Below are 18,625 nucleotides of genomic sequence, written 5' to 3' on the forward strand. Positions count from 1 at the left end.
TGTTTGTTTGTTTTCTTTCTTTCTTTCTTTCTTTCTTTCTTTCTTTCTTTCTTTCTTTCTTTCTTTCTTTCTTTCTTTCTTTCCTGGCTTTTGATGCCCAGTTCAGACCTCATGCTCTCTGTTCCATCCCAGCTCTCAGGCTCACAGGGGAGAGGCGTTTTTCTCACACCCAAATTGGTGGGTTTTGTGCCCGGCTTTTTGATCTGGCTCCTGTGTCAGACCTTACTCCAGCTCTAAGCTTGGATTTGTCATGTTTGGATTCTGTGCTTAGCACATTGGATACCAAATGTAAAAGTATGGCTTTCCTACAACTGCCCTTGCTCTGAACAATGACATGAAGACCTGCTATAGTTGCGAAAGCTTCAGGCACTAAGCTGGGAAGATTCGGATCTATCTTAACCCAACTGTGCTGGCCTGACCTGTTTCCCAGCCTACATTGTTTGGAGTTGGTCTGGTGCTGCTATGTATTCAAATACTAAATACTTGCCCCCAGGATCTGGTTGCTTCTTTAGAGAAGATACTTTCGTACACCAAGTGATGCTATATAACCTTGACCCCCAAGTTAATTGGTCAGTAGAAGGCTAAAGCCTGTGATTGGGTGGTAGGTGGGTTTTTGGTTACCTGGCTGGGGGGTTGCAAGAAGAGAGGGGAAGAAGAAAGAACAGGGAGAGAGGAGGCTGCCACCATGAGAGGAGATGGACCATGACACGATCAGGAGAGGAGTAACAAGGGACATATGGCTGGGATGTAAGTTAGAATAGCGCAACACCTGCCCAGTCTAGGCTCACAGCTTATAAATAAAATACCTGGATTGTGTGTCTTTTATAATTATTTTTACATACTTTCCAGCCATGTGTCCCATTGCCTGCCATCCTGGTCTTGCCCTGACCTTCTTCATCTGTGTCCTCATGTTTCATACTAGTGACAATGCCAAGTCCAGACTGTACTCAGAAATCAGCATAGGACTACAGTGCACAAAAGCATCCCTCGACACTTACCTCTTTATGTATCTCTAATTCCAGTGGAATAAAACATTCCTAATACTCAAATCCATACAGCTCCTATATTTCAAATGCCCTGCTATGAGGTTGGTGATCAATGTCAAGGCCCTTATCTGGTAAAGAAGGCCTGTGCTACAGGATCTGAAACATTGCTGACCCCACGGACTTCAGGCAAGAAAGCTCCACACAGATAAGAATCCTAAACAAATTTTTTAGGAAGATGCTTCAAGAGTGCTACTGTAGGATATCAGTCTCCTCACAGATGTTTGAGGAGATAGAAACAGAAAGCTGGATGCATATATTGTTCAACGCAACACATTGAAACCACATTGATGCGTACAGTTTTGGGTTTCCTGTCCCGATAGTCACAGAACTCAAGTGTCAGGAAAGTAACACACCCAGGTCATGACGTTTTAGAAATGATCAGATACTAAAACATTTGCTAAAATGGAGCATTTATAACATTTCCTGGGACATTGCTGGCATTATTGTCATTTTAAATATCGTTGTCCTAGGTTGACTTTCTCATAAGCCCCTTTTTTATCTAAAGAAGGTTCTTGCAAATCAGAGACTGCTTATTGAAAAGGACCTATGTCCGAGTCACATAGTCAGCATCAGTTAACAGGAGCTGGAGAAACGACTCAGTGGTAACAAGCTATAAAACATGGGGTGCATTATAATTTGGCTTTTGTAGTTAGAAACTAGAAGTCTTGGCCCTACAGTAAAAGTCTGGTAAAGGAATATGCACTTACTTTAGGGTAAAGTCACTGTGTAAGATACACTGCAGATACTGGTTTGTTTGTTTGTTTCCAGACAGGGTTTCTCTGTGTAGCCCTGGCACTCCTGTAGCTCACTCTGTAGACCAGGCTGCCCTGGAACTCACAGAGATCCCCTTGCCACTGCCTCCTGCTGGGATTAAAGGCCTGTGCTACCACTACCTTCAGAGCTACTGTCAAGAGCAGCTCTGAGAACACAGGGAGAGAATGTTTGTAAATCCCTGTTATTTTATTTTATAGGAACATTTTTATATTCTTGACCACAGTCTTTCTCCACCACTGAGCAACCAGCCTGTTGTCTCCACAAAGATGGGAACACTGGGAGGGACAACCTTAAGAATGAGAAGGGCAGGGAGAAGAAAGGCAGCTCAAATGTTCTGCCAGCTTTAAAAAGGTGAAGAGTGCCGTGCAGCCAGATGAGACAGATTATGTGTAGAACTTCCCTCGTGCACTCCAAATACAAAACACTCCAGTTTGTTAAAGCCGAGGCCCTTCAGTGTAGCTTTATCCTTTAATCAGTTCCGACAGCTGATCTTGATAATGTCATAAGCCACCTAAGATCTCAATCAGGCAACTGAGACCTCCAGTCAGACATAGCCTACCTCGTCACCATCAACTTCCATCAACCATCTATCTCTGCTGACTCCAACCTTAAATACCAATTTCCCCTGTCTTTCCTCTTGTTTTTAGGATCATGCATTTTGTCACTTCTCATTTTTTGTTATTTGATTTTGTTTTATCACAAATGTCTCAAATGTGTCCATCTCTCTTCCCTGCCTTCCCTTCTCCAATCTGTCTTTCATGCTGATAGCAAAGTGACCCTCAAAAAAGAAAATTAAAAGCATGGTTGGTAGGTATCTCTCTCCCAATCAACCTCCAGAATGGTCTTTAGTGTAGATTTCTGCTTGCTTATATAGCATCCAAGGTTGCTGCATTTGCCATCTGTGAGATGCCAGAACAGTGCCTCACACAGTAAGCACAAGTGTCTGCTAGTTATTTTTAAACAGTTTAATAGTCTGCACTCACTGTAGAAAAGGATAAGTCCTCTGGTAACTGCTTTCCCAGCTTAAACTTTCCCAATACATTATGCTTTTATGCCTCTCTCTCTCTCTCTCTCTCTCTCTCTCTCTCTCTCTCTCTCACACACACACACACACACACACACACACACACACAAACGCACTTCCAGTTTTTCGACGACTTGGTATCTACTATTTCTGTGTGAATTTTTATTTTGTGCAGACTACCTTCCCCGGTGTCTTTCACAGACTTTACTTAATTTCTTTCAACTCTGTGTAAGCTCTAAATGCCTGTACTGCTTCTTCAGTTGCAACCACCACTGTGGACTATATTTTGCTTATATATTTATTGCCTTGCCCTAACAGGCAGTAAGTATTTGGAACGAAGGGATTCTATTTTACTTATTCTAAGCTCCTGATTAAAACGCACAGAGAACTCCTAGTTTATTATTTGTTAAATAAGACTTTTATTTGTTTGTTTGATTGTTTGTTTGTCTTGAGACAGGGTCTTTCTCTATAGTCCCTGGCTGTCCTAGAACTCCCTATGTAGAACAAAGTTGGTCTCAAATTACTAATACTTGCCTGCCTCTACCTCCTGAGTGCTAAAAATTAAAGGTGTGAGCCACCATATCTAGCAAGACATTAAAAAACAAAACAAATTAAAAAACCCTCCAAACACATGGAAAGTATAGGTTACAAATAGAAAAGGTGTAATTAGGAATAATTTATGATGAAGAAAGAAATTCTCATTTAAGCAGAAAAAAAAAAAAAAAAAGCCTGGAGAATATCAGTTTATCTTGTAAGTGGGCCAAGGGACAGCAGAGACTATTCCGTTAAAGGAACCTGGCTTTTGAACCACAGTTGTCTGATTGCTTTAGAAGGAAATTAATGTGCCACCTTTTTCTACCTCGGTGTCTAGTGGAAGGAATTTTATTCCACTCTACATTTTCCTGCTGCCTCGGTAAAGATTAAGGGCCAGAAACTCTTTCCTGTTAATCTCCGCCTAGCTAAACGCCTGGGCACCAGCATCACCTTGCAGAGCACTTGCTGGGTAGCCACAGGGCCCAGGCCCCCGCTCGCCCCTCCCGGCGGTCACGTGCGCGAGGATGCGAAAGCGGGCTCGCCATCCTCTTGCCGGCCCGCTCCTCCTCCTCCTGCCGAGGCTGTGCACCGCAGACGGCGCGAGGGGGAGCGAGCGAGCGGGCGCGGCCGGGTTCCGCAGCCCTGGCGCCCGCCGCCTCCCGCAGCCCCGCAATATGCCTCCGTGGCTCCCTGGCTCTTCGCCATGGCGAGGCTCTGCCGTCGCGTCCCCTGCGCCCTGCTCCTCGGCCTGGCCGCTGTGCTGCTGAAGGCGCGGCTGGTCCCCGCGGCCGCTAGAGCCGAACTCAGTCGCTCCGACCTCAGCCTCATCCAGCAGCAGCAGCAGCAGCAGCTGCAAGAGCAAAAGCAGCGGGAGGAGGCAGAGGAGGGGAGGCCGGAGGTGCCTGGGGCATCCTCTACTTTGGTGGCTCCAGGTACGTCTCGGTAGCCCAGCCCTGCTTTACTTCTTCTGTGCCAGCGATCGCATCAGGCTTCCCGGGATTCTTAGCTCCTTTCTCGTCTCCGCTTAGCCTATCTTTGCTGGTCTCAATTCCTTCGCGTCTTCCCAGGTTGCCCGTTCGGCCTTTAGCTCTTTGCTCGGGTGGGAAATCTTTCCCGCAGAGCACTGCAGTGGGCTTCAGAAGGGTCGGGGGCTGGGGGTGGGGTGGGGGTGGACGGTAAGGATGGTCAAGATGGGTGCCTGTTTCCACTATTCCACTAATCTTATTTTCCCTCTTCTTTCTACACACACACACACACACACACACACACACACACACACACACACACATACACACACACACACACACACACACACGCTCTCAAATCCCTTTAGCATTCTCTTCTCTATCCTCTCCTAGATACTGAGCAAACCGTCTTGCCATGTACACCCACACAGCGTTTGCACTGTTTCTCCCTGCCTGCTGTATTTAAATTTAGAACCGGGGAAGTGGGGGGGGGGGCGGGATCTCTATTTCTTTATATTTCTCTTCTTACCCCAGGAAAGATCCAAGGCGGCTTGCAAAAACAGGGAAAAAATGCATTTGCTACAATAAGATGAAAGAAAAAAAAATGAAACAGGAGTTTGTAGTTGAAGGAAGGGATGTGGGAGGGAGACAGGTAGCTTGGAGTGGTGTTTGGGTAGCATAACCAGCCCCTCCCCCTGAGGGGAATCTCCTTGTAGTGGAACTTAAATGAGCCATCTCTTGACTCATTCGGTAAAGGGTGATGAGATACGGGTGTAATTTATATGACCATCACAGTCCTCTATTTTCTGTTTCCCTCTCCCTCAGGTAAAGCTCTCCGAAGAGCAAAGAGCTGGGTTATCCGTTTAAATAGCTTTTACCCAGCCCACAATCCACTTAGTTACCTTTTACATTTTAAATTCTGTCTGGGCTTTGGGGGAAAAAAGGGGGGGGCTTTTTAAAAAATGAAAACAAAACACAACAACAACAACAAAACCCCACCAATTTTCTGGGTAGTGGGCTGAGGTTTCACAAACCCTAGATGAGTGAGTGTTATAACACTGATATTTTTGTTTTAAAATCTGCCTAGCAGCATTATAGAAGATGCTAAAAATGAAATTCTGTAGAGTGGAATCAGCGTCTTAGATTATCTTGCTTGCTCATCATCGGAGAGCAGTTCGGAGGCATGCCAGCTGTGATTCATGACACAGCCGGGATGATTTAATTTCTTGGAGTGCTTTGAGCATGGGATGAAATCACCAAAGTGCACAGGGGAAGGCATGCATTTCTGACACCCCCCCTACCCCCTTAAACCGATTAATAGCACTCAAAGGTGGTTACAATGGAAAGGTATGCAGTTCTTTGGTTCTTACTGGGTTTTTAGTACCCGGAAGTGTTAGTGCCGTGGAGTGCATGAGGCTTATGTTAAAGCTGGAGATTGTGTTTTCATAGCAAGAGTGATTTCTTGCATGATCAGTGTAATGGGAGTCTGGGAGAGTGTGGGTGAGTTTCATGGTTTCTGATATATTTTGTCTTACAGGAGCGAAATGGGTTTGGTTACCACGGCATTATGAGTTCTCCTGGGCATTATGAATAACTGCAATAATGTGAAACTTTTGTATTTAGGATGAAAGTGAAACTATGTCTTTTCTGTAATTTGGGAGGGATGTTTGGATGTTTGGATGATTACTTCGGAAGCCATCAGTTCCTGTTTGATTTAGGTTAATGGAGGTAAAGGATGTGCTGCCCAGCAGTTTACACTAAGGTCTGAAGAGCAGCTTGGCTGCTGTGTCTTTCTCAAACACTCTAACCCCCCACCCGGAGGCAAATGAGAACAACTGAGTAGAGTGCAGCCAGTTACTGGGATGGTGTGTTAACCAGTGATGCAGCCCAGGCACAGATGAAGTTAAGATGCGCCTTGAACTCATTGTGACCTCCAGAGTGAGGTGGTCTTACCCCAACCTTTGTTTCTTACCCACATAGACATTTCTATAAAAACCTCTGCCCCCTCTGGTTTCTATCTCCTGCAGCTCTTGCCTTGATGCCTCTCGTCCAAAAGCTTCTTTCATTTGCAATGCAATGGGTTCAGGTGCACTTCCTGCTTTCTCTGTAGGAGTTCTGAAGCTCTAGTGGCTAGGGATGTGTCCTAACCTGCATCCTCTGATGCCCTGGTTTATCCCCACCCCTGACCCTTCACCTACTATCCACAGCACAAGTCTTTTAAAAGAACCTATTTATTTATTTGTTTGTTTTTGTGAACACGTGTATGGGTGTGCCAGTGTAGGTGACACAGAACTCATGTATGAGGAGGCGAGGGGACAACTTGCAGGAGCTGGTTCTCCAAACACATGGTCCCTGGGAATTGAACGCAGGTCATCAGGCTTGGTGGCAATCCCTTCCCCTGCTGAGCCAGGCCACAGACCCTTCTCAGTAAGCCTACTAGAGCATAGACTTTGTTGTGGTTACTGCTGTTCTTCTCTCACCTAGAAGAGCACCTGTCTAGACACTCATCTGCTTGTTGGATGAGTGAGTGCAGAGGCGGATGAACATGTTGCATCAGGGAGCGCTCATTTCCCAAGTGTTTGCTAAAGAGTTAACATCTTGTAAAGTTCTTTGTTGGAATTTGTGTAAAAATAAATGTTACATGAAAAGATTTGTAAGTACAGACGGTACAGTGTGTAATCTTAGATCTTTAATGTTAGCTAGGTTCAGTGTTTGTTTTAGGCTGTCCATACAGAACTAATTGATACTGATATAGAGGCAATTCCTAGGTTTTGTCAACAAGATTCCTAACCTAAGTACACTTATAATCCTCTTGTGACCTAGGTTGGTATTAATGTATTACACCTTTAAATAGTTGTGACTGCACTTGATCTACCCTCTGCCTCTGTGTGGCAGGTACCACACCTTGGACATGAAAAGTGAAAACTGATTTTTCCCTCAGGCGAAATTTAGATAACTAAAGCCCATTGAGTGACATCTTAGCAAAGACATTGACCATCAGCCGTTGTTGTTATTCTCTGAACTTCACTCTTCTGAAAATCTCCCTGTGTTGTTGAGAAATAAGGAAGGTTAAAAAAAAAAAAGGAATGTATTACTTCAAAATATCAGAATTTTTAAAAGTATGATTCTGCTTCTCATTAACTTATGGAATATCGTTTTTAGAGAGTGATAAGAAAAGAAAGGCCAAGTCTGGGATCTGCCATGTCCCTTCATTCCCTCGAGCATATGCAGAAGTCCTGATTTCCCCATCTGTGCCCAGTGTTTGCTAGAAATAGCTATGTGAGGGACTAGCAAAGAATTAATTTGGGAGGTGGTGGCAGCTGAAACAGCCATATCATATTCACTCTGATGGCCCATTAGGTAGGAGACATGTGGAGCTGGAGGCAAGGGGAGTGGAGAAAATAATGAGTGGTATTAAATTCCCCATGAGAAGCTCGGAGGCGGGGCTCTCCGTGCCTCTTCACAAACGTCCTTGCACACAGAGTGCTGAGAAGCATAATTTTTCTGGTCTGAAAATTTTTAATCATGTATTTTGGTAATATAGATATATTTTGAAAAATATACCTATACCTATATCTAATCTATCTATCTATCTATCTATCTATCTATCTATCTACCTACCTACCTATGATACCATGATAGATTGTACCAGTCACTTAGTTTCAAAATTCTGCCAATATTGCTTCCCCCACACATCTAATCATGTCTAATTCATGGATCTTCCTTTTCAGTTCTTTTTTGCAGTGACAGGTACACATATGTAAATGTCCACTTCACCACACTCTTAGGATAGCTCTTTGCATCTAACCAGTAGATATCCGATGTCTGTATCACTGTATTCTCCATTGTCTCCTTCCTAAGTTACCCTGCCCTGAATCTAGAGTTCGGTGCTGTTTTAATTGTTTTCATTCTCAATTAAGTATTCATTTTACAGAACTCCAAGTACAGATTGCCCTATCACCTCATCTTTTGTGTTTAGCTCTTTTAGTTTAGAATTTTTTTTATTAATTTCATTAATTTTCCAGTACATTAGTAGTTTACTTCTCTTTATTGATGAGTAGTATTCCATTTTGAGAATTGAGAGTTCGGCTTATTGCTTCATTTGTTATGATTATTTAGGTTTTTTCTAGTGACTGACGCTGCTGCATTCTTACGTCTTTGGATGAATGTGTTTCTTATGTATCTTTTGGAAATGCATAGGACTGGAATGGCTGGGTCCAATGGTATACTTTAATATTTGGATATTACCCAGTAATCTGTGTGGCTGAGGTCTAGCTCACATAATCTAGTGATTAGTTAAATTACCGAATTACTCACACTTTTCTTTTAACTTGACTTGAAATTACTTTTGTATGAAAAACGTACAGTACCTACCTAAAGAACTCTGATATTCTGATTCACATAATGAAATAGTTAACTCTAGCAAGCAAGGGAACATGTCCATCTTCACCTTTGTAGTTTCTAAAATTGTACTCTTAGCAAGATTCCAACGTATGATAAAATGTTGTAGCTTTCTTCGAATCTGCTACATTTGGTTTGCTTTGTCCCCTTGTGCCTGCCTGCCTGCCTGCCTGCCTGCCTGCTGCCTGCCTGCCTGCCTGCCTGCCTGCCTGCCTGCCTGCCTGCCTGCCTGCCTGCCTGCCTGCCTTCCTTCCTTCTTCCTTCCTTCCTTCCTTCCTTCCTTCCTTCCTCCCTCCCTCCCTCCCTGCCTCCCCTCCCTCCCTCTCTCTCTCTCCCTCCCCCTCTCTCCCTCCCTCTCTCTCTCCCTCTCTCCCTCCCTCTCTCTTCTCTTCTCTTCTCTTCTCTTCTCTTCTCTTCTCTTCTCTTCTCTTCTCTTTCTTTCTTTCTTTCTTTCTTTCTCTCTCTCTCTCTCTCTCTCTCTCTCTCTCTTCCTTCCTTCCTTCCTTTCTTTCCTCTCTCTCTCTCTCTCTCTCTCTCTCTCTCTCTCTCTCTCTCTCTCTTTCTTTCTTTCTTTTCTTCTTCCAGACAGGGTTTCTATGTGTAGCCCTGGCTGTCCTGGAACTCCTGCCTTTCTTTGGTCTCTAGTAGTCATCATTTTCTTTCCTACTTAAGTCTCCCATTTGTAAACACATGTCTGTTTACTTGTAGTCAAGGAATCTGGAACACCGGTAGGAAGAGTAAGATCAGAGATGGCTTCATTCAGAAGTACGCATGCTGTAAAGGCCACATTCCCAGATGGATGATTCTGAGTTCCTTCCAGGGTTTTAATAACCAAGGGGAGCATTGAGTGGATGCTGATTGCAGGCTGAGAGACACATGTCATTGTGTTAAGGTTGAGGGCACTTAGTTTTGCCATGCTCTTTAATATGACTCATCACCAAATATTATTTTTTTCGGAGACAAAACTCTTCCCTCAAGAATACAAATATTGAACTTGATCCTCTTTCAATGTTTTGTCTCGCTGGCACAGCCACAGAACTATTGTTCATTTGCTCAGCCTAGTGTACTGTTTAGTTTTCCTCTGTCCAAATTGCGTTAGCTAGACAATGAGCACAGTGATTCTCATCTACAATCGATAGTACACGTGTTTGGGAACACTTACTTAGAAGATGCTAAAGCTATGAAAGCCCCACCTTTAAGTGTTTGGAAGAAACATAAGCTAGGCAAACAGCTTCTATTTGGGGCTGAATGGTGGTAATGCATGCTTTTAATCCCAGCATTCTGGAAGCAGAGGCCAGAGGATCTCTGTGAGTTTGAGGACAGCCTGGTCTACAAAGGGCTACACCAGGAGATCTTGTTTCAAAAACAACAACAACAACAACAACAACAAAAAAAAAAACCCCAAAAAACAAAAAACCAAGACCAAAACCAAATCAAAATAAAAGATTCTATTTCAGGATGCCTTTTGAACTGGCCTTTAGTGACCATATCATTTAGGTGTTCGAGGCAATAGATCTCTGTGCACATTAAATGCTTTTTATGGCTGCCCATATTTTTATTAGGCTGCATTCTTAAATCTGCTTGATGGTGCCAGAGAACATAAGCAGATTGACTTGGGCATAAAATGGGTGAAGGATTCCCAATGCTCTTTCATGGAGGGCAGGGGTTGAGAAGTGGCAGTCACTTTCTGTCATTTCCAGCATGTCACACCTGCCGCAGTACCTAATGAAGCAAAGCCGGCCTCTGGCCTCAGTAACATGTGATGTCTCTCAGCATCTTGAGTCCATGAAGCCATTCTTTATGTTAAAGCTTTACATCTTATACGGATCTGAAATTAATTTCATTTATAAATGGTATTTCAGTTTCTTTTTAACATGCCGACCACCACTCCCCACAGTAAATTTCTGGGTTTTACAGCCCTTGAGGAGATCATTTAAAATTTAAATAAGATTTTGTCAGTAGCAGGGTCTATTTACTTCAATATTAGAAAATTGAATGTAGAAATTCAATTAAATTTAGAAATTTTAGTAAAAAATGTTGTTTACAAAGCATGTATTTATTTAAGTTTTCCTTTTTAAAAACTCTTATCTCTTTATGTAGCACAGGCTGGCTTTGGATTTATGATTTTCCTGCTCAGTCTCTTGAGTTCTGGGATTATAGGCATGCGCCACTACCCTTGGCTTAATAGATACATCTTAAATTCATTTGTTCTGCTGAAATTCAGACTGCTTACTGGGTCAAGCTAATTATCATTCCTGTCTGTGGACCAGAAAGCTAGAGATCACTTGGCCAGCTGGTTGCTCTAGCCATGTAGGCTATATAGAGCCTATAGGCTTCATCTCAGGGCTCAGGGTCTGAAGGCCCGGCTTGTATCTGAGTTACCTGTTCTAGGTGAAGTGTGAAGTTGTCCACGCTTCAGCCTTTTACAGCACTATTCCAACAGACAGATCTGTTCCTGTGCTTCTTGGTCCTTTTGTTTTGTAATTAGGGATGTGACAGCAACAAATCAGAGGGCTAAGTAGACCTCTGATTATTAATTAGATATAATAGGTTATTATATAATTAGATATAATAGATTATTATATAACAAGCTCTAATAGATTATTAATTAGATATACTAGAAAATTTATTTTCCCTACTGTGCAGAGTGTATTCAGAAGCCGACCAGAGAGTGCAGATACACTGGATGTTGTGACACACGCTACCTCTGCCTGCCCCCTTGTTTCTTGGGAAACAGTCCAAATTAACTTATCTGAATGTGGCTCAGTATGGTTAGATGGGTTATATTTCTTCAAAATCATGAACACATGCTCTGCTTCTGTCATATTTGCACTACCAGGATTGGTTTGTAAATGTCTGGGCGATCAAGGCAGGGCTGGCAGGTACCAAATGACTAGTACCTATTTACTGTAAATGTGAAATAGACAGAGACCACGTAAAGGAAGAAATAGCATCAAAAATTGCAAGCACATTCAGCTACTTAAATTAGTAAAGTAAACTGTATATGGGTTAATGGTAAAGCACTGTTGTGAAATGAAAATATGACTAAATATGTGTCCCTGAAGTAAAAAATATGTTTACTTATTTTTATTTAGAGGAATGTGTGTTTCCAAGGTTATATATACATTTAAAGACAACTTTGCTCCCTAAATTAAGTACTACACAAATTATATTTTATCCTTTGCTTTTTAAATTTTTTAAATTAATTAATTAGTTTGTTTGTTTGTTGAGACATTGTTTCTCGGTGTAACCCTGGCTGTCCTGAGACTCACTCTCTAGAGCAGGCTGGCCTCTACCTCCTAAGTGTTAGAATTAAAGGCCTTGTCACCTTGCCCGGTCCTCTGGTTTTTTGTTTGTTTTCAGACAGGGTCTCACTATGTAACCTTGTCTAGCCTGGAACTCACTATGTAGATCTGGATGGTCTCAAATTCACAGAGAGTCACCTTCTTCAGCCTTTTCAGTGTTGGGATTAAAACCATGTACTACCATACCCGGCCCTAAATTTTATTTTATAATATATTTGTGCTGTTGGATTCTGGAAGTTTAGTAGAAAAGCTATGGTTTATATAACTTTTCCTTCTCCTCCTCCCTCCCTTTCAATTCCTTCCTTCTTTCACTCCGTGTTCCAAAGGATGGAGCATTCCAGGAAAGTGTGTCAACTACACTAGTCTTTATTTAGTTTAGTTAGAGATAGACTACCACTAAGTTGTGGTGGTTGGCCCTGAACTTTCAACCTTCCTGTTTTGGCCTCCCACATAGCTGGGATTATAGGGATAAACTACTATGTTTGGCTCAATGTTTCTTTGTATTAATTGAAGTTCCACTTTTGTTATAATTATATATGAGAAAACTACAGTAATGTATGAAATAAATTATCTTTTTAAATTTAGTTTATAGTGAAGCGATATAAAAACTTTAAAATAACTAAAAAATCTGAGGCATTTCTCCTGTAGCTTGTACCTGGGACTGGGTTTTAAAAGTGTTCTGGGAACCAGGGCCTCTGGGACTAGAATGGAAATGTCTCAAGAGATTTTTCTGGAGATGTTTGAAAAGTGACTAATATGAACTGAGACAGGTCCTTCAAAGTAATTGTATTACCTGGTGCATACCATAGCCAATAAGACAGTAAAAATAATTAGTGATAATCTAATTTAATTCTTAGCAAATATGAGAGAGTGAGTTTTTACTGTAATTTAAAACATTCATTAACATTTGGTTCAAGTTTACGAATCAAAAGAAAGTGGGTATTTAAATTGTTTCTGTACTACAGCATTTCACATAGGGAAGAGGGTCTTATGACTCAAGAAACTTGTCCAGTGAGGGAAGAGAACATCGGGAAGTCACAGAGAGGTCATTCGACCGTATGTGACCGTCTAGTGACTTAAGTGGCCCCAAGTAGAAAAGTACCCTCCATGATGGATCCTTTCTTCTTGTGTATGTGAAGGATTCCACAGCTCTCTTTTAGGCATTGTCAACTTGCTCTCTGTTTTGGTTTGTTTTGCCTCTGTGTCCTTTATCCTGTATAGGTTCTAGGGAGCCAGTAGAGTGTATGGGGGGGGGGGGCTCGTGAGAACCTTAAGCGGGACACATCATCAGCTGACTAGTGTGTTCAGTGCCTCAGAGAATTTCAAAGAAAATTCCTAGTACTCCAAAGGTTAGGAACTGCCTAACCTCATCTGGCATCAGTGGGAGGGCAGGCCCTTGGTCCTGTGAAGGCTTGATGCCCCATTATAGGGAGTGAGGTGGGAGTGGTGAGTGAGTGGAGGAGCACCCTCATAGAAGCAGGGGGAGGAGGGATGGGATGGGATGGGAGGTTTGTGGAGGGGAAACGTGGAAGGGGGATAACATTTCAGATGTAAATGAATAAAATGATTAATAAAAATAAAAAGAAAAAAAAAAAAAGAAAGGAAATCTGCCCTGGTTAAATATTTCCAAATGGGAAACATTTCATTTGGAAAAGAACAAAGGTATCATTCAGACTCAAATGATATTTTATGCTTTCTCAACGTGTGAATTTTTCTATTAAATTTGCAAAAGTATTGAGTCTAATATGAATGCTTGATAGAAATATAAGCAGTCCCTCCAGAAGGCTTAAAAACAGCAATTTCTTAAGACATAGCCCTATGGTCAGTTCTTTCAGGGTTGTTTTTTTCATTTCTTTTTAAACAATGGTTGCCAATATATAATGCCCCTTTGATAAATCATATGACTTTGAATTGGTTCATGTATAGATTCCGTTCTGCAGTAACCTGTTAGAGGCACCTTACACCCCAAAACCTGTTACTTTGGCAGCAGCTGTAAACTCCTCACTTGGCTATCTCACAGAAGGACAGTCACTGAGACTGAGTGAATGACCTTAATATAGGCTGTGGTGATGGCTCTGCTCTTCAGGATCTGACAGCCCTGAGTCTCAGCCCCAAACAGTTTGAGCAAATAAGGGCTAGTCCCAGCCATTAGACATTCCCATAGAAGGCTTCTATGAAACTTAATACTTAATTTATTAAGCTTTGGTCTTTAAACAATTTGCAGGTCCAAGTAGTAACGTCAGCGCACAAAGATTTAAATCTGTGATTTAACCAGCGCTTTTTGCCGCAAGCAGTGTGCCAGGCTTTGGAACTAACACCATCTTTAAATTCAGCGGAGCATATTTTTCTTACTTTTTACATTCACGCCTTTTCAGCTTTCAGGAATAACTAATGGATTTGGAAAAGCTAATGCTGTGAGGAGCAGAGGCACTGTGATGGCTGCCTCTGTTTTGAGGACTGTATGTATCTTGTAGAAGTTACTCTTGCATTTGAAAGTCCAAATAGGGAAATGTGAAGATCAACAATGGTGTGTTGAGACCCCATTCTAACTGCAGCTTCAGAGAATGTGGGGAGCAGACACAAAGGTCATAAGGATGGAGATGTCCCTGAGAAACCCTGGAGCTTGTAGCCATTTCACTCCCAGCGATTCCTGTATGTAAGGAGTGCAGGGACTGTGCGGGTCCAGCGTGCATCTGGTGGCTTAGACGCAGGCTTGACAAAGGCAGAGGAAAATGTCTTGACTATGTTTCTCCCCTTCCTTCTCCCATCAGCACTTCTTAGCAGAAATGCAGACAATCTGTAACTCTTCATCAATTTGCTATTTAATGATTAAATGGAAAAACTGCATTTACATATTAATATTACCATGAAAGGAAATGGGGTATTGTAATATATACTTATTAAATATGTTTATATTCACCAACAAAAATCTGTATTTTCTATTTTATTTACTACTTTTTTTTGCTCTCATTTTTTTCTCTCATGAGGTAACTTCATCTACTGCAGTGTCCTTAAATGCTATACATGCTGTGTATAAATGCTTAAATGTCCTTAAATCCTTCTATGCTAAGATTCCCTGAGCTCTTCATGTGGTGATACAACAGGTATTTCTGCTTCGTTATGTCTAAGACTGGAGTGTAGGTTTCCCACCACATTGTGCACAATAAATATCTCCCTCAGACTTTATTTATTTATTTGTTTTTGTTTGTTTGTTTTTCGAGACAGGGTTTCTCTGTGTAGCCTTGGCTGTCCTGGAACTCACTCTGTTGACCAGGCTGGCCTCGAACTCAGAAATCCACCTGCCTCTGCCTCCCAAGTGCTGGGATTAAAGGGTTGCTCAGACTTCTTAAACAAGCAGGCAAACAAACAAATGCCGTGCTAAAGCTGGCTTGGAGGCACATGTCTGTAATTACAGCACTTGAGAAGTAGAGGCAGGAGAAAGATGAATTTGAGGATAGCCTGGGCTATATGGGGGTCCCCAAAACAAACAGAAAAAATACCAACCAGCCAACCAACCAACCAGTCCAGCCTCCAAACCCAAGATTCAAACCAGTATGCAAGATCAAGCCCAGAGTGTTAATGCACTCTACACTGAGCTACATGCCCAGCTCTAAATGGTTTTATTTTGAGGCAAAGTTACTGAGTTGCTACTGTTTGCCAAACACCATGCACGGTACCTGTATTACTTGCTTGTCTCGTGGCTGTGACAAAATCCGTAACAGAAGCGCTATAAGGATGGAAGAGCTTGTTCTGGTCCTCAGTTCCTGGTGACCTTGCATGCAGCATAGCCTGTTCATGTTTCTTCAAACCAGGAAGCAGAGAGGATGGGCTAGAAGCAGGGTGAAGCTTAAATGAGAAAATTGACGTTTCCCCTTTCCAAAATGACTCCAGCTTCTGTCAAGTTGACATGAAACTAGCCAACACACTAACATATGGCAGACATCTTTCTCTGCTGTTAAAAGCTTCGGAGTGTTATAACTTTGATCACAGGTTGTATTCTTAGCATTGGTCCTCTGCATAACCTAGCAGAATCAGATAGTGTCTTGATGTCTGTTAAATCCTCCGTCTCTCGTCTCTCTGTGCTATGCATCAGCCTGCTGACCCTCATAAAAACACTCGACTTTCCTTCTTTTCCAGTCAGCAGCCCCAGATCTCATTGCTTATTATTGGATGGAAATTTATACAAAGTATAAATTCTGCTGAATGAGGCATCTCGTAAGACCCACGATGCATCAGGAATTTTATTCATGAAGTTTGTTTGGTTTCAGGTTAGGCTACAGATGTGTTCACGCAAAAGGACACAGAGCTGGAAATTTCTAGTGCTGAATAAAAGATTCCAAACTGACTGTAAGGTGTACACATTGATGATATATATAATTTTATCCAGCTAGTCATTTAAGAATACCTGGGGTCTGGGTGTTCAAACATGGCAGATGAGCTCTGTTATTATGAGCCTCACGGTTTAGAAGGGAAGAGAGAGGTTGTATAGTTTTTCTTTCAGCACTTAAGGCTCCCCTTAATGCAGTTTCTACATTTTGAAAAAAAAAATCCATTATGTTCTGTAAATCTTCCAGGCTCGGGGAGCTGAGACATGAAGCAGGTGGCTTTCTGGAGAAACATATGGGCAGTTTACGGCTGTTCTCCCTCAGGCTGGGGCCCAGGATTCTCAGGGCACACGTATAGTATGTTGTCCTTTTGGGCTTTTAGGAGCTAAGGGGAAGGTTATACCACATCACCCCAGTGACAGGGAGAACTGTTATTTATAGCTGTGATTCAGTTATTAATTGGCACAATGGAAAGACATCTTCCTAACCCTGTTAGGCCCCTATTTCTATCGTTCCATCAATCATCTTACCCAGAACCAGAAGTCATCATAGAGTGTGGGGTTCTCCCTCCTGCTTTTAAATATGTAGGCACAGCGGTTTTTGTGTCGGTTCCTGCTGTTTTATTTGCTCAGCCATTTCCCCCTGGCCAAATCCTGCTCCATATGTTTGGACTCTGGTAATAATATATCAGGTCTCCCTATGTCTCTGTCTTCTAATTCATATAACCTTGTGCCATGCATCTTCCTGGCTTTTTTCATAAGGAGTATAATTTCTAATCTAAGGATGAAATTTCACGGTATTGCTACTATGTTAGCCCACATCAGCTCTTTACTTGGCCTGGCAACAATTGTTTATTATAAATACTTGTAAATATGAGGAAACATTGAAACAACATGGTGGATATTCACATACACTATAGCACTATAGAGATAGAGCATATGTTAAAATGTCACCATATCTACTTACAAGTTTACACACACGCACACACACACACACACACACACACACACACACACAAACACACACACTGGCTAGCCCTGCTCTGCTGAGCCATTTGAAAATTGCACACATCTAAAAATACTTACCTTCTCTCAATATCTAGTTAACTTTTTTCAGCAGATAAGTTTTGAAACACAACCATTATTACAAACTTTGGAAAAGAACGATGTAAAAGTCAGTGAAGAAAAAAACATAACAAATGAATCTTACTGGTGAGTCTTACAGTTTGGGTGTGTAGCAGATTCTTAAGATTCTCTTTGCTTGTTACATTGGTTACATAGCACATTTATACCTTCATGCCCACCCAGTATGGTACGCCAGTATTAGGCAGTATTCTTTAGTATACTTTAAGACAGTATTCTGGCTGTATTACTCTCTGCCTTGCTTCCTGCTTGTTTTCTTGTTTGGTCACCATTTCACAAGTCTCAGGCGATTTTCCCCTGCCCTGTGTAAAACTTTCATGGTGGATGTATACACATCTGCACTGTTCTTTTCTTCCCCCTCCTCCCATATTGGTGACGGAGTTGGTGACGTCAGCCTTGGTCCTTACCTGCTATCAGGTATTCTGTGAGCAGAAAGGAGGAAGGTCAGATATGGAAGTGGGTATTTCGTGTCAATTAAGGTCTGGTTGGATGCCTTCCATCCTTGCGGGTTGCTTTTGTAAATCACCTGATTGGATAACTCATGAGGATGAATTCCCACCAGCAAATCTCGCCTGGATTGGTATAGGTGTTGGCTAAAAAGTCTTAACTATTTCTATGTTATTTTCCACATGGTCTTTATTCCAGGCAGATTTAAAAGCTGTTGATATTTTCTTCCCTTCAGCCCTATCCTGCTTCTTTCTCATTCCTGACTCCAGCAGAAGCCCATCATCCTGCTTCCATTACATTTGCTGACTCACAATTAACTCAAGAAATCACTCAGAGACTCTACTGGATGAGTCTGTGTCTGATAATAAGTTGTCTAAATTAGTCTCGCTTCCCAGGGTTACATTTTTCCTCCTCTAAAGCTTGTGAGTTTCTTTAGATAGTAAATATATTTATTCACTGATTTTATGTCCCACAATGTCTAATGTTAGGTGGCTGAGAAATACACTGAATGGGATTTATTGGCAATTTTCTGTCTGCTCATTAGTGTGAGGCTCTGGACTGCATCTTCTTGGTCTTCTGCTACATGAGAAGCACACCAATGGCTCCAAAGTGCTTTTTAATTAATAGGGTTTATTTCAGACTTACAAGGTCAGGGCAAATGC

At 42.0% G+C, this 18,625-nt stretch overlaps 1 protein-coding gene across 2 annotated transcripts in view; it reads left to right on the forward strand.

Annotated features, from left to right (window-relative positions):
* The first annotated feature begins 3,895 nt into the window (after positions 1–3,895).
* Fam171b (family with sequence similarity 171, member B) overlaps positions 3,896–18,625 on the forward strand; it is a 70,972-nt gene continuing 56,242 nt past the window's right edge. Inside the window, exon 1 of one of the 2 annotated variants that reach the window (XM_006499465.2) lies at positions 3,896–4,310. Coding sequence is in view for 1 of the 2 variants with exons in the window: in NM_175514.3 (NP_780723.1) it covers positions 4,082–4,310 (229 nt within the window). In the remaining variant the exon portion in view is untranslated. The remainder of the gene's footprint in view (positions 4,311–18,625) is intronic. The other variant, NM_175514.3, reaches the window with a different exon arrangement.

The sequence above is a fragment of the Mus musculus genome, chromosome 2, assembly GCF_000001635.26.
Source record: "Mus musculus strain C57BL/6J chromosome 2, GRCm38.p6 C57BL/6J".
Classification (NCBI taxonomy): domain Eukaryota; kingdom Metazoa; phylum Chordata; class Mammalia; order Rodentia; family Muridae; genus Mus; species Mus musculus.